This window comes from Hyperolius riggenbachi, chromosome 9 (assembly GCF_040937935.1).
Source record: "Hyperolius riggenbachi isolate aHypRig1 chromosome 9, aHypRig1.pri, whole genome shotgun sequence".
NCBI lineage: Eukaryota > Metazoa > Chordata > Amphibia > Anura > Hyperoliidae > Hyperolius > Hyperolius riggenbachi.
Genome location: NC_090654.1, coordinates 209,069,724 through 209,086,809, shown reverse-complemented (window position 1 = coordinate 209,086,809; position 17,086 = coordinate 209,069,724). Strand labels below are relative to the sequence as shown.

At 42.6% G+C, this 17,086-nt stretch overlaps 1 protein-coding gene across 4 annotated transcripts in view; it reads left to right on the top strand.

Annotated features, from left to right (window-relative positions):
- The window catches only part of FMN1 (formin 1), a 405,926-nt gene that overhangs the window by 232,985 nt on the left and 155,855 nt on the right, over window positions 1-17,086 (top strand). For all 4 annotated transcript variants that reach the window (XM_068253927.1, XM_068253926.1, XM_068253928.1 and 1 more), the window contains one exon: window positions 1,678-1,739. In XM_068253927.1, the coding sequence (XP_068110028.1) occupies window positions 1,678-1,739 (62 nt within the window). The remainder of the gene's footprint in view (window positions 1-1,677; window positions 1,740-17,086) is intronic.

The window sequence follows — 17,086 nt, the reverse complement described above, 5'->3', positions numbered from 1 at the left end:
CTGCTGATCTATTTGGCTGCAGTAGTGTCTGAATCACACCAGAAACAAGCATACAGGTAATCTTGTCAGATCTGATAATAATGTCAAACACCTGATCTGCTGCATGCTTGTTCAGGGTCTGGCTAAAAGTATTAAAAGCAGAGGATAAACGGGATAACCAGGCAACTGGTATTGCTTAAAAGGAAATAAATATGGCAGCCTTCATATCCCCGTGGTTACAGTTGTCCTTTAATGCAAACCTGTATTGTAAAAAAATAATAGATAATTGTCAAAGTAGACCCTCTTCTAGTCCACAAACTGCTTCAGCATACTGTGCATTCGCAGCCACACTCGCACTTGTGCAGTACGGCTGCATACATACACTGCGAGGAGCACGGCCACAGGAATCTGTCCAACAAGCTCTTGCTGGATATATTCAGATGGTCTAAGTGTGGCAATAATGGGGTTGAGGAGTATCTAACTTTTTGTTCCCCGGCCAGTTCAGGTTCACTTGAATGGTAACCCAGTGCTTCCCAAACCTATCCTCAAGTCCCACCTACAGTGCATGTCTTGAAGGTAAGCTAGCAGGTGGAGTATGTTTTGCTCCAATCATGTGGATTCATGCCTTTTTGAATAAATCTCAACTCCTGCTTTTAGACTTCTTTCACAGTGGGACGTTAAAGTCCCATGTTGCAGCCTGTAACGCAGCCCAACTCAGTAATGAAAAATCAATGTGTTGTTCACAGTGCCCACGTTGCGTTACATTGTAATGCTACTCGTTAAATGAAAGTGCAGCATGCTGTGTGTTATACAGTGCTTTAGCTGCGTTAGACTGCTTGCACATGCTCAGTGACTAGCCACATGGCTAATATTCACTGCACTGTGGTGACGTAACCTGGACTTGTAGTGTTGTCCGGATCATGAATGAATTGTTCATTTGATCCGAATCTTTTTTGTGAGTCGAATCATCCGGATCATCACAATGAACGATTCGGTTCACAGTGGATGTCTGTCTGGAAGAAACAAGAACATACAGAATGTACAGTGCAGGGAAAGTCATGTCCTGCTAGTCATTTCACCCCCAGTCTGCTTCCCTAGTAAAATGATTCAAATGATTCAAATGATTCAGTTCAAAGATCCGGATTTTTTCAATGATCCAATTCGAATCATCCGAATCCGGACTTCCCATCACTATCCTGGAGCTGCTGTTCTATTAGTATAGATAGAACGAAAACAGTGTACCAAGAGCTGCATAACACGGCTCATTCTGACGTCCAACTTAACCACAAGGCGTTGCGTTAGGGGCACGTTATGCGACCTTAACGTCCCCTAAAATGCAACGTCTTGGTGTGAAAGAGGCCTAAATATTCTTTGTTTGTTGTTCATTTCAGGATTATCCTAGGCATTTGTGTAATAAATTTCTCATATTTGGCTATAATGGGGAAAGCGCATCCAGAGGAATCGGTACTGCAAAATAGTTGTTGTGCATTCATGGGAACATTAGTAAAGTTCTTGCAATGTATATACAGAATTAGCTTTTTGTGCTCTTGCATTTTGCTTTGAAGGTTGCTAAATATGATGCAGTTGTTGGTGTCTTGTAGAGTACCTTTTTTATTTTTAAATACTGTTTATTGAATCTTTTTTTCCCTAATTTGTGTCAGTGAATTGATTTCCATGTCCTTGTCACCTATTTTGCAGAGTACCAGGCTGCTATATTGTACCAAAAGCGACAACATAAAGAGGAGGTGGAGAGTCTCAAGGTAATGTAATATTCTCTAAGGGAGAATGTAGAGAAAAAGTTTGTGCTTTAGAATTAGGGGTGAATGTTTTTTTATTCATTTTTTAGGATCTATTGTTGTGAAGTCATTGTAATGAGATTCAGCAATATTTAAGTCCACCACATGAGGGCGATGTTGCTCTCTTTTTTAATCCGTTGCAAAGTGTGAAGCTGTTATGTGAAGCAATCACTCAGGCAGATACTTAGAAACTCCCATATGTGCAGGATGAGTCAATATACACATAAACTTTTGGTTATCTGACTGAATCAGTCTGCCTTTATTTATTCTGTAAGCTGATTTGTTTATATCTCTTCACACCAAAAAGCTTTCTCTCCCACTGAGTCAATCCCAGTATTTCAGTTATTTCAGTTAGAGTGGTTACCAATTAATGGATTTTTACAACTATGCCTCCTACCATAGATGTGAGCTGTATACATTCTATAGCCGTTAACAATGGAGCGGCTGGATCTTTATAGAACGGATTGATTTGTTTATTCTCCTATCTTTGTTTGGTACTAAAATATTTTGGAGGGGAAAATCTTGTGGTCTTACTTGTGTACTTTGTAAACACAGGAGAGGCCCAGATATGATGGCTCCATAAAGAATAATATAGCCTAGTTATCAGTCATCAATTCGGGGGACTGTTTCAGTGTTAAAGCACACGTGAGCTGGCAAAAAGGTCATACCTGGGGCCCACATAAACTGTTGCTTCTTCTACCTCCGTCCATCTTTAAGCTTTCCCTCGTGTTCTTCAGTGCAGGCGGATGCTGTGCCCACTCCCATGCCCTCTTTGCTCCAGCTGCATAGGGGCCAGGAGTGTCCTAAGTATGGAGGGGAGGAGGTGTACAAATATTTCTTAACCACACATGCCCAGAATGCTCCAGGGCATGGCTGCTGCACACAGCTGTTCATGAGTGCGATCAAAGGGGACGCACGGGGAGGCCAGAGCTGGTGTCCTTGCGCCGACTGGGTTCATTCAGAACTATGGGGGGGGGGATTGGGCAGCAAGAGGGAGGTGAGGGTGGCTAAGCTGAGGAGCTCATGTACTGCATTTCAAGTATCTTGTAAAGTGGAATTCTGGGAATCATGTTGAAAATCATTAGGCATAAATAATTACTGTGTTAGTTTAACAAAAAAAAGTCCAAATATAATATTTTCCTAGAAGAATTAGCAGTTCCTGTCCTGCTGGTTGTAAGATGCAGCAGCATGAAGTGTGTATGAATTGCATCCTGTGCATCTAAGCAAAGCAAAGCTGTTGAACAATACAGTAAAACCTTGGATTGAGAGTAACTTGGTTTAAGAGCGCTTTGCAATACAAGCAAACCTTTCTGTGAAATATTGCCATGATATACAAGCAAAAAAAAGTATACATTCGTCACGTCATCACGATAGTTCTTCTCCCATTGGCACTGCAGGATTATACTTCATCTGAGTGTAGAGACTGTGCAATGTCAAATTTACATGAAATCCTCAAAACTAACTGTCATTGGATAAGTTCCTTGTTGAAGAGTCTCTGAAGTGTCCTGAAAACGATCTTTTTATTTCAAAAAATGTGCCTAACATCTTTGCCCTAACTAAACCGCCGCATTCCCGCCGCTGTACACTAACTAAATCCCCCCTAACTCGCCGGGGGGCAATCTGGGCAGCGCTTCCATGAGAGGCAGAGCTATGAGCCGCAGCTCTGCCTCTCAGCGCGTCCGGCAGCCCGGATTGCCGCCTCTCTCCCGCCCCTCTCAGCCTTCCTTCACTGAGAGGGGCAGGGGAGAGGCGGAGATCCGACGCTGATAGACGGGGCATGGAGGCGGCTCATAGCTCCAAGAAAGTCGTGGATTTTGCAGGGGAGAGGGAGGGCGAGTTTGGGGGGATTTAGATAGATTTCAGCGGTGGGAATGCGGCGGTTTAGTTAGGGCAAATATGTTAAGCATTTTTTTTTAAATAAAAAGATCGTTTTCAGGAGACTTCAGAGTCTCTTTAAAGCCACACACATAAAAAAGGTTGGGGCGAGCCAACAGATGGCAATAATTCTATTAAGGTAGCCATACACTGGTCAATTTGCCATCAGATTCGACCAACAGATAGATCCCTCTCTGATCTAATCTGATCAGAGAGGGATCGTATGGCTGCCTTTACTGCAAACAGATTGTGAACCGATTTCAGCCTGAAACCGTTAACAATCTGTGGTGGTGGTGCTGCCGCCGCTCCCCCACCCCCCGCCCCGCATACATTACCTGCTACGCCGGCGCGACTCTCCAGGTCTCCGCTGTCTTCTTCTCCGCTCTGGTCTGGTCTCCGGGGTCCGGTAGGCTTCACTTCTTCCTGTCTGGGGGAAGTTTAAACAGTAGAGCGCCCTCTACTGTTTAAACTTCCTGCCAGGACAGGAAGTTCAGTGAAGCCAGCCGGAGACCAGACCAAAGTGGAGAAGAAGACAGCAGAGACCGGGGGAGTTGCGCCGGCGGAGCAGGTAATGTATTGCAGCTGTATTGCGTCGGTCGTCGGGCACTCGAATGCCGCTAGCGACGCGCTCCCTACCTGCGGGCGATCGACGGTAATTTCACGCACGGAGCGATCGACGGGTCCTATCTATTTCGGGACGAAATAGATCGAAATTTAGCGTTAACGTTAACCATTTGACAGCAGATTCTATCCCAGTGATCGAATCTGCTGTCGATCGGCGGGAAATCGGCCTAGTGTATGGCCAGCTTTAGTTATAGTGAAAGTCTTGTTTACATTTTTATTTTATACTATTTTACTATAACTGGTTTTAGACTGTGGAACAAATCACTTGGGTTTCCATTAATTCTTATGAGTAAATTCGCTTTAAGAGTGCTTTGGATTACGAGCAGGTTTCCGGAAGAAATTGTGCTTTCAAACAAAGGTTCCACTGTATATGGAAGTCAGACTCCACTTCCATTGCACTGGATGTTGATGGACACTGCAGTGGATTTAAAGTTAATAGGTCAAGAACAGCAGTCACTTTCAAGGGGTCAATTCATCTTGCTTGTTCCATATGAGTCTGTAGCAGTTAAAAACTCTGCGCATTTTTTCAGATTATGTATTGTGTTGTCTTTAATTTGCTGAATGGCACACCTCTGCTATTGAGTTGCAGCAGACCCTGTCACACTATTGACAGTGCGTGTGTCAGAATAGATACAGTAGGCTCTGGCGGCTTCACTTTGCAAACACTTGCAGGTAAATAAGCAGAAACCACAGAGTTGAGCAGTCTGTTAGTCTTTCATTGCTGGACTACAAACTAGGGCACATGAATTGGTTATATTCTAAATGAAAAAGGGAGCAGGGGTTTGCCGCTAGTAGAATATCGTTAAGATTAATGATATTCTACTACTGAATTCTGATAGTAAAATATCGGTAATATTTACAGATATTTTACTATGGCTAAACCTAACCCTACTCTCACACAGAGACCTCCCTCTACCGATCCCTAACCCCCCCCCCCCCCCGGTGGTGTCTAACCCTAAGATACCTACCCTAGTGGGGCCTAACCATGAGATCCTCCCCCTGGTGGGGCCTAACCCTATGACCCCCCCTGGTGGTGGCTAACAACCCCCCCACTTGGTGCCTAACCATAAAACCACCCACCCCGGAGGTGCCTAACCCTAAAACCCCCCCTCCCCCCATTGCGCCTAAACACCCTTTCCTTCCCTTCTACCAGAAAGCCGCTCCGCGCATGTTTTGCAATGCTGCTATTTTCAATCCCACAAGATTCTATCAGGCACTGATATTTGAAATCATTACCACTGAAATTTACCATGTTTGCCGCATATTGTGGCCAATATAAAAGCTGCGATTTACCTGCGATTTGCGGAAAAGTAGGTAAATTTCACCGCCAGATAGTGGCTGTCACCGTGCAGACAGATTTTCTTTCTTTTCTACCAATCGCGGTTTTTATAAAAGGGATCGGTAGAGACATTTTTTCCAAAAGGCCGCCTGCACTTTTTTTTTCTTGCTTTCCTCACTACACTGTGGTAGTTGGAAACAAATGATAAATGACATGTCGGCTGAGAATAAACTGAAAAAAGTGTCAGACCGATCTGTCGTGGCAGAAAGGTTCGGGTCGTAATCGGTGTCAATTATTTCTACCAAACGATGATCAAGACCAGGAGAGTATAGTTGTACCATCTCTGCATTCCAGTGTGCACCAACATCATTTGCTTCTAGCAAACGGTCAGGGATTGCTCGTTTTCCGACAACTGCAATCTAGAATGTTAGGAGCTTTAGAGCGCCTTCCTAATACTGTTTGTATTAACCATTTGTGATCTATTTGGCCAATGATCTGAGTTTAGCTTTAGTTTTGAACAGGTGTCCGCTTCTTTGCCTATTAGCATGCTGGTGACTACCAATCAGATGTATCTGAATTTTGCGGTCAGATGTTTTCTCCGTAGCACAGTACAGCCAGGCCTACATGACGGTCAAAGGCATACCGACTGCTGTAACAGGACTGTTTCAACAAGTAAATATGTATAATGTGTACACTGATGCAACAAAATGACACTCTAATCACAAAATAATAAGAATTATAGGTGGAGCACAAAAAATAATTAATTTGTTATATTTTCAATTTTTTTATTGAGAAAACATTTCAATATTTCTATTCAGTCCCAAACGCAAAAATAAATCAAAAGCATTAGTGTTCCCCAAACTACATTCCGTGTAACTGTACAGGAGTATATGAATATAAAAACCTGCATAACCCATGACTAGTAAAGTCAGTTTGATTTAAAAAGTATCTCTATCCTATGTTCCTGTCCTTTACAGTAGGCAGTAAAAATCCAGTAGGTGTTTGACTACTCCATCTCCTCCTGGGGGATTCTCAAGGTTTTCCTTATTTTCAAAAGCACTTGGTGATCCGCCATTGCTTAGTCCAACTGCCAGAATAGATTACAAATGACTAAATGAGCAAAGTGGCCAGCATCTTTGTATGGGTCCTTTGCAGGGAATTCTTTTGTAAAGGATAAAGGGAATGCTGAGAATCCCCCATGAAGCAAAATATTAGCCTGAAACCTGTCAGATCTCTGAGGTTTTTACTGCGTACTGTAAGTTCAGCATCATAGGAGAAAGGTGATTCATAGTGCATTTTACTGTGGGAGAAAGGTATTTCTTAGAAGTACATGTCCAACAATCTTTAAATGGTTATTTTGAAACCTTGCCACTTGTAGCCACTTTTAATAAATCTCTCTGTTCCCCATGCCTCCTGATGAGGCTGAATCCATATTACATACATTGCAAAGTTCTTTGGGCTTTTGGTTATATCCATGTGCTGAAAGTATGTTTGCTGTCTGAAGGGTTTCTAAAAAAAAATGTATTTGTGCTGGTTTTGGGCTACATTTGCATCCTGCGATGTAATTGTTCCACATCAGTTTTTGTACACTTATCAGTGGCATATCTAGAGGGGTGCAGGCATGACTCTTGCCATGGGCATGGCGCCTGCCCCGTTCCTCCCTATCACTCAAACCTCAGATCAGATTAAATGTTATCTGGGGAACATGGCTACTTTAAAGAGTCTGAAGCAAATAAAATTCTCTCCTTTTACGATTTAGTTCTCTTTAGCACTATGAGCAAAGATGAATCGCCACATACGCGCGGCTGAACAATGCATTAACCCTCCAAAATCCTGGGGCAAAAATCCTTGACTTTCCAGGTTGTGGATTTTGCTGCCCGGGGGAGGCAAAGCTTTGGACTGTAGCTCTGCCTCCATTCCAATCAATCTGCGCTGATCGCCGCCTCTCCCCACCCCTCTCAGTGAAAGAAGTCTGAGAGGGGCGGGGAGAGGCGGCAATAAGCGCAGATTGATGCAAGTAGAGGCAGAGCTAGTGCCCAAAGCTCTGCCTCTTTCAGGAAGTACCGGGGGATGGGGGTAAATACACCATTCAGCAGCACGGATGCAGCGATTCATCTTTGCTCATACTGCTGAAGAGGACTAGAGAGTAAAAGAAGGTAATTTTTTTCGCTTCAGACCCTCTTTAGTTAATCGTGAGACTCCTTACTACTTTATTCAAAGATTCGAAGATTAGTGTTAGAATAGAGTATAGAGAGGGAATGAGAACAGATATTTATAAAAAAAATAACTTCAGCAATATCCTGAGCCAAAAACACAGGCAGCCATAACAAATGTAAGCTAGAAAGGATGCTGTTTTTAGAGGGGAAGGGTGGGGGTGACACAATATCGGTGTTTGCTAGGCGCTTTATAATCCAGACACGCCCCTGATGCTTATGGATTAATAATGCCTCAGAAAATTTTTTGGGGCAGTTGTCCATTTTCCTTAGAATGTGCATTCCATGACCGACAAGGCATTCTAATAGGACATTATTAGACTTTCCACATGCTAAGGCAGGCTTTCTCAACCAGGGTTCCCAGGAACCCCAGGGTTCCTTGAGTACTCTGCAAGGGTTCCTGGCCATTTTCCATTGTGGGCGAAGTATAATAGAGCACATTATAATAGGTGGTACTGTAACAAGAAGCACTAAATTGGGGGCTCAGGAGACAGTATAATGAGTGGCAGTGTAATAGGGGCAGTGAAATAAACAGCTACACATACTTTTAAAGACCATGGTCCTGCAAAATAAATACAGGGGTTCCTCGAGATCAAAAAATTACTTGCTGGGGTTCCTTGCGATCCAAAAGTTATTTGCAGGGTTCCTCCAGGGTAAAAAGGTTGAGAAAGGCTGTGCTAAGGGATAAAAAAAACACCCGCGAGAATTGGCCAAACCTTCTATCATGTTTGCCGCTTTAAAGTTGGATTTTTTTTCTGTAAACATACAAATGAGAATATCATTTAAAATGGTCAGATTACTTCACCAAACAATAATGTTAATGCTCTAGAATCCCAGGCAATGTGGACTCGGCCTTTGATTGAACATAAGTAACAAGAGAAAGTAGTAATGAGCAGAGCAATCATCCTGCACTCCAGACAGCGAAGTTTAGTTCAATGAGTGTGCGGATGTCGTGTGACCCTGCGTGTCGGTTCAGGGACGCAGGGATCTGTGCTGCTTATTTAACCCATCTTATTTCATATCTGGAACAGTCCCTGAAGCACCATTGTCTAAAATAGCGTTTGTGATGATACTGTTAAGATAAAGCAGATGCGATAATGTTGATATGCTGTTTCTGGTCTGAGTCCTTTTTTTTTTTTTTTTTTTTTTTTTTTTTTTTAGGGCATGCATAGTGCACTGTAATGTAGTACACATTTTGAAATACTGTAGTCTTTGTCTGAATATGTGTTTTGTCTGACTACATTTTTGTTTGCTTTTTTTTTTTTTTTTTTTTTTTTTTTTTTTTTTTGCTAGTATATCATATAGAATCTCTTTAATCGCTGTGTGATGGACAAATGCCTCTTGTTTACTTGTAGAAGGAATTCTAAAGCGGTGGAGATATGGAAGGTTGATTATGAGCAGGGAGGAAGTACTCTATCCCGCGCTCAATCTCAAGACCACGCACATCACAGCTCTCCTGCGCTGCGTGCTGTTAGTTAATTACAGTGATAACGAGAAGGGGGCGTTCCTAGGGATGGACTGAGGAGAGGAACTGCCACCTCCTCCCCGGCCCATAATAAACATGCCGCTCTGTCGAAGATTATGGCTGAGCAGAGTGGGGGCCACAGGGGACACTGGTGGGTGCGGAAGGTGCTGTCATACGTCACAGCACCACACATACTTTGTGTTGAAGTAAACTAAAAAAAATTCAGTTCAGGAGTACTTTAAAGCATGTGTGAACCAGCCCTACTTCTCAAACTTTTATTCATTTTTCTCCTAATGCATACACCTGAAATCATCTATATTTTTATCATTCTAACAAAAATAAGTACATCTAAGCTCTTCCAAGTTAAGCTGTGCAATGTTATCGCGCAACAGGATATTAAAATTACAGAATTTTCTAATACATAGTTTTGGATGGTGACAGATGTCTGTAGTGTCATGTGTAAACTATTCCATGCCGTGTGTCCATGCGTCATGCCTGGCATGCAGGCAGACTTCGGACAGCACAGGGGGTCAGGAGTGCCTGGACACGAGTGCGCTTGGGTCACGACCATGCACGCGAGTCCCCAACATGCATGTGAATCGCGGCCCTGCGCGTGTTGTGGGCTTGACATGGCCAAGGCCTGGCACCCATTTTTCAAGGGGCGGGCCTTTGTAATAGTTGTTTTCAATGTTACATGGTGCTACTTTTAATGTCTTGTTTGTTATGATATCTTGATATAGTCTTTTAATAAATTTAAAACAGAGAAAAGTAGAAAATATTTGCATCTCATCGGTCGTATCTCGGGGGAGATGACCTAATATTGGTAACATAAGGCAGTGGGAGGTGCCCCTATCCAAAGTTTTGCTGATGGACTTGGTGATTTCTAGTTACACCAGTACAATTTTGTTTTAAAGAGGAACTCCAGTGAAAATAATGTAGTAAAAAAAAGTGCTTCATTTTTACCATAATTATGTATAAATGATTTAGTCAGTGTTTGGTCATTGTAAAATCTTTCCTCTCCCAGATTTACATTCTGACATTTATCACATGGTGACATGTTTACTGTGGGCAGGTTATGTAGCTGCTCCTACCTGTTTTGGCTGTTACAGACAGCTGTAAACAGCCATTTTCTGTCTGTGAACATTGTTACATTGTGGCAGTTTGCCCAGAGTACTGCGGTACTCAGAGCTTCTTGTGGGAGGGGTTTCAGCACAATATCAGTCATACAGCTCCCCCTGATGGTCTGTTTGTGAAAAGCATTTTATTTCTCATGTAAAAGTGGGTATCAGCTACTGATTGGGATAAAGTTCAATTCTCGGTCAGAGTTTCTCTTTAAAGAGGAACTCCAGTGAAAATAATGTAATACAAAAGTGCTTCATTTTTACAATAATTATGTATAAATGATTTAGTCAGTGTTTGCTCATTGTAAAATCTTTCCTCTCCCAGATTTACATTCTGACATTTATCACATGGTGACATTTTTTACTGTGGGCAGGTTATGTAGCTGCTCCTAGCTGTTTTGGCTGTTACAGACAGCTGTAAACAGCCATTTCCTGTCTGTGAACATTGTTACATTGTGGCAGTTTGCCCAGAGTACCGCGGTACCAGAGTTTATTGTGGGAGGGGTTTCATCACAAAATCAGTCATACAGCGCTCCCTGATGGTCTGTTTGTGAAATGCAATAGATTTGTCATGTAAAAGGGGGTATCAGCTACTGATTGGGATAAAGTTCAATTCTTGGTCCGAGTTTCTTTTTAAAGCTGTTTGCTATTCCTGCAAAAGGTGGCTTTTACTCAGTATCAAATTATGATGTTTTAGAAGTTGCAGATAATGTTTTTGTATTGGAGTTTGTTGCTAACACAAAATTACACTCTAACAAACTTAGAAGTAGGATTTCTCTGTAAAAAGCGCTCTTACAAGGCACTGTTTGTAACTTCTGCCCTGCTGTGCAGTTGACATTGTTAATTCTGCCGTGTTTCCATCTTACTTATTGAAAACTCGTAGGAGAACGTGTCCCATGGTTAGTAAAATGTGATTGCACGCACAACCCAGTCCTCTGCCATGCTAATAAAAGTGGGGAATTCATTGCAGCTCAGAATTTATGGAGCTGCCCAAGATCAAAGACTTCAAGGATTTGGACCACAGAGTCATTCATTTCTTAAGAGCATAGCGTCTCATTCAATCAAAGATACGGTAACTTGAGAGGTTTATCAGAAATAAAGTAATTAGAAATAATGTCTTAAAGCAAGCCTGAACTGAAAAATAAGTCACAATAAACATGTCATACTTGCCTCGTAGTCCACTTATTTCTCTTTCTCCTCTCCTGCATCCTGTTTGTACACTTTGATCGATAAAATTCTCTATCCTCCATTGTAAAAATGCTGATGACTCTAACCGCTTACGGGCCAGCATTCCATTAACCTGTAATATTGCCAGCTTGAGCCATAGGAAAACATGGACATTACCTTGCACGTCAGTTGACCTTTTAGTTGTAACTGACAGCAACGGATTAAGTGGAAAAAGGCCCTAAGGCTTCCAATGCCGCCTAGAACTACTTGGAATTGGAAGGAATTATTAGAAGAAAAATGGTGAGCTTCTGAGAGTAATAGAAGGCAAAGTATGTAATTATTTGCAGGTACATCATGTGTTTATTTAAAAAAAATGATTTGGTTCAGGTTTCCTTTAAAGGGAGTGCACCAATCTCTGGACTCTCTACAACTTGTTCAAAGACCATTCTATGATAGCATCAGATGTATACATTCTGCACCCTAACCGTCTTTTTCAGCCCCTAAAATGTATGTGATGGTTTGCTTCCATCCCTCACATTTTTTTCAATTGTTTACAATGATGCTAGCTCTGTATATTGTCGTCACAGGAGAACAAAGTGACATGGTGATGTAATGGCCACACAAGGGATATTCTGTATCCATGGCCAATCCATTGGTAGTCTATGGTGAGCAAGCCTCTAATATTGAACTGAAGGACCCTCCTTGGCTAGATTTGTTAACAGTTTGCCTCTATGCTTAGATACAAACCTGTGGTACCCATCACTATGGAGAAACCTGAGTTTTAAGTCCGTGGTTACTTGCTAAAGTCTCTAGCATATGTGCTGCCCTAGATAACCATATAAGTAGCCTATCCAGAAATATTTCCCTGCTTGGAGGATTAGTGCATTTTTGTTTTCTGAGATCTCTGTCTTTCCAATGTCTAAAGGCATTTAGTACAAAGTTTTGGCTCAGTGCCAATTTTCTACTTGCTAAAAATAGGTGAATAATTCTAAGTTGATGCAATATTATGTAAATATTACTGCAAATCTATGCAGCTTAAAAATGCACCAATCAAATGATTTCACTACAAAATTTGATTTCTCCTTTACATTTTCATAATAATTAGCATAATTTATCATAATTATTAGCATAATCTTCAATCCTCTCAATTGTGTTTGCACCACATTGACATCCCTACTGTCTAATGTGACCTTAAGTACCTGTAGATTTTGGCAAGACATTTACTAAACACAATGATTAAAAACAATGGTGCATGAGCCAGCCTGGGGCCCCGGGAACTCTCACTGCCCGGGGCCCCAGAACCAGCATCTAACACCATATGTGAGCGCAGCCAAAACCTTGGAGCTGCCACCTCCAAGGCCTGTCTCCTACTGCTCTAAAACTTACCAAACACACAATTGGAGAACCTCACTCCCAAACAGTTCTCTGCTGCTTTATAAAGCCTGCAGGCTGCTTATAAGCCAATGAGAAGTGCACACATAATACACCTAGCTTGCAGTGATAATCAAGCAAAAGCTGAGCAAGTCAGCCAATTAGTAGGAGAGGGCTTCAGTTGCATATAGACAATGGCTATATGACCAGCAGGGGGCACCAGCGTGCAGGATATTCCCTCTCATCTGCCCCCCTCCTAACTAAACTGCATGGGATACTACAATGATTAAAAACAATGGTGCATGAGCCAGCCTGGGGCCCCGGGAACTCTCACTGCCCGGGGCCCCAGAACCAGCATCTAACACCATATGTGAGCGCAGCCAAAACCTTGGAGCTGCCACCTCCAAGGCCTGTCTCCTACTGCTCTAAAACTTACCAAACACACAATTGGAGAACCTCACTCCCAAACAGTTCTCTGCTGCTTTATAAAGCCTGCAGGCTGCTTATAAGCCAATGAGAAGTGCACACATAATACACCTAGCTTGCAGTGATAATCAAGCAAAAGCTGAGCAAGTCAGCCAATTAGTAGGAGAGGGCTTCAGTTGCATATAGACAATGGCTATATGACCAGCAGGGGGCACCAGCGTGCAGGATATTCCCTCTCATCTGCCCCCCTCCTAACTAAACTGCATGGGATACTACAATGATTAAAAACAATGGTGCATGAGCCAGCCTGGGGCCCCGGGAACTCTCACTGCCCGGGGCCCCAGAACCAGCATCTAACACCATATGTGAGCGCAGCCAAAACCTTGGAGCTGCCACCTCCAAGGCCTGTCTCCTACTGCTCTAAAACTTACCAAACACACAATTGGAGAACCTCACTCCCAAACAGTTCTCTGCTGCTTTATAAAGCCTGCAGGCTGCTTATAAGCCAATGAGAAGTGCACACATAATACACCTAGCTTGCAGTGATAATCAAGCAAAAGCTGAGCAAGTCAGCCAATTAGTAGGAGAGGGCTTCAGTTGCATATAGACAATGGCTATATGACCAGCAGGGGGCACCAGCGTGCAGGATATTCCCTCTCATCTGCCCCCCTCCTAACTAAACTGCATGGGATACTACAATGATTAAAAACAATGGTGCATGAGCCAGCCTGGGGCCCCGGGAACTCTCACTGCCCGGGGCCCCAGAACCAGCATCTAACACCATATGTGAGCGCAGCCAAAACCTTGGAGCTGCCACCTCCAAGGCCTGTCTCCTACTGCTCTAAAACTTACCAAACACACAATTGGAGAACCTCACTCCCAAACAGTTCTCTGCTGCTTTATAAAGCCTGCAGGCTGCTTATAAGCCAATGAGAAGTGCACACATAATACACCTAGCTTGCAGTGATAATCAAGCAAAAGCTGAGCAAGTCAGCCAATTAGTAGGAGAGGGCTTCAGTTGCATATAGACAATGGCTATATGACCAGCAGGGGGCACCAGCGTGCAGGATATTCCCTCTCATCTGCCCCCCTCCTAACTAAACTGCATGGGATACTACAATGATTAAAAACAATGGTGCATGAGCCAGCCTTTTACTAAACACAATTCAAACATAGCTGGCACTGGCTGGTAGCTTAAAAAAAAAGTCAGTCTAAAGCTACATACTCCCCTCGCAACCCAGGAAGATGGATTACAGCGATGTCCCACGAGGACTAGTGCTCCCCGATCCATCTTCCTGATGGCAGTTATGTGCGATGGCACATGACGGGCGCAAACGAGAATTCAAGTGATCGCGGTACTTTGTGCGGGAGTCATCAGGGATCTTTAAGCTTTGCCGTTATAGTCGTTATCACTGTGCAACACTAAATGACCACCTGATAGTGCGACCCGAGATCGCGGAAATGACCGCTCGTCACTCACGTGCGGTGGGTATGGGCCTTAAGGGGCTAATTTGCTTGTGGGTTGGAATCATTAACTGCTGATTGACCATCTCTGGTACATGTTATCCAGTTATGGTATAAAATCCAACGATAACTTATTATGCAGAGATATGCATTTTGTTTCCTTACTTCATTCCTAGTAAAGAATACGATTGTAGTGGCAGTATAATAATGTCTAGAGCACAGATACAATACAATATACAATAACATTTCTATAGCGCTTTTCTCCCATAGGACTCAAAGCGCTTAGGCTTTGCAGATAGGTCTGCAGCTGAAGCAGTTCTACTTATTTAGGTATACGCTATGACCTAGCTAAACCGAACAACTAGCTAGAAATGATATGCTATTTTGTTTGCCCTATTTTATACTAAGTGTTCGCATTCTTTTCAATTTTTTTTTTCAATCTTTATTGTAGGTTTGTTTCTATTTGCATGACAAAGGGCAAACCTTTTTTTTTCTTATTTTTCTATTAAATACACACTAAGTTATGTCCCACTTGCCCTGTGCTATAAAAATCCTGGCATTATACTTTTCTCATGTAGCAGCTGATTAGGTAGTTTCTTATGATTGTGTGGTTTCTGAGGCAACAACTTGTCACATGAGTTTCACACCACATGCTTTGATCTCTCATCCCTGCAATCAGTCGTTGATCCCTAACTTGGCTGTAGTTGGGGAGCTGAGCCTTTGATGATAGCTCTGAGAGACTGGTGTGCTTTATATCTTTCACAGTTTGCATGTTTAATGGCGGTTGGCTGTAGATGTTGTTTAGATTCCTATGGTTTTAATGATACTTGGAACATCACAATGGATTTTTCGATAACATTTCTGTATGTGGTCCAGAAACTAAACTTCTGAACAAATATGTGATGGGTTTGGACTGCATACACCACTGGTGTTCCTGCCACCATTTATATAGCTCTGTGCTTGTTTGGTATTGACAATCTTTTCAGGAATTCTTTTTATCTTTACATTTAAACTGAACTGCACTCCAGTTCATTTTTACATCAGTTGTAACGTGAACCCAGAAGAGCTTAAACTCCAGCTTAGGATACAGGAGGACTATATACACTATATACAGATCCGAGAATGCAGTACCAAATCGTTATCAAGGGAAAGTCAAGACCAGCACAAAATCACAAACCAGGAGAGAAATACAGTAGAAAATCACAATCCAGAGACAAGGTAAATACACAGGCAAGAGGTCAGACCGGGAAATCAGGAAGCGGCAATGGGACCAGGAGTTCAGGCAGCTAGCAGCAAGCAGAGAGGCCTATAGAACTGAAGCCCTGGCAAAGTCTGTAGCAGAGTGGAGGCTTCAAATAGGCTCTCTGCAGCTGACTGCATAATTGCAGAGAAAGTCCTGCTGAGGACATCTGGTGGTGAGTAGTGGATATGCAAGATAGTCCAAGATGTCATCCACAGGTAGGACATGGATATGCGAGGTTTCCTAACAAACTTGAAGCAAGTAAAATTATTTAAAATAAACACATGATGTAGCACAAATGAATCTTGCATATTAACCTCACCGTCAGTTCTTCTCAGAAGCTCACCATTTTCTTCTTACAGTTATGTCTTCCAGTTCTGACAATATTTTGTCAGAAATTTAATATAGCAGTTGCTGTCAATTCTATATCAGCAGCTGTCAGTTATAAATTAATGTGCAAGGTAATGTCCATGTTTCCCTATGGCTCAAGTGGGTGATTTTACAGTTTAACAGTGTGCTGACCAGGAAGCTGGAATGGGCCATTTTTAAAACAGAGGATGGAGAATTCCATGGAGCACAGTGGACAAATGGGATGCAGGAGAGGAGAATGATTGAGAAGTAAACTACACAGTCTACTATGACCTGTGTATGGTTATTTTGACTTTTTATTTTCAGTTCAGGTTCTCTTTAAAATGGACCTAAACTCACAGAAAGCAGTGAAAACATATATAGTTGCTAAGTAGTTCAGACTGAACTACTTAGCAACTATATGAGTACAAGGTAATGCTTAGCCTTAGTCAGTCACTGGAGGGGAGCATGGAGATTAGGCAAGTTGAGTTCACTCAAATGCATAGCATGGGTGCACAGTAATGCAGGTGCATGATCAGGTAGGACACAAAAGGAGGACCACCCTGCCCGAAGGCTTACAATCTACAGGGAGAGGTAGGGACACGAAAGTTAGGGGACCAGAGTTCAGATGCGGATTTAGAGCACTTGTGAGGGGTGGTAGGTCAGAGTGAAAAGGTGAGTTTTGAGGGCCTTCTTGAAGATGGTGGAGAGGGCTGAC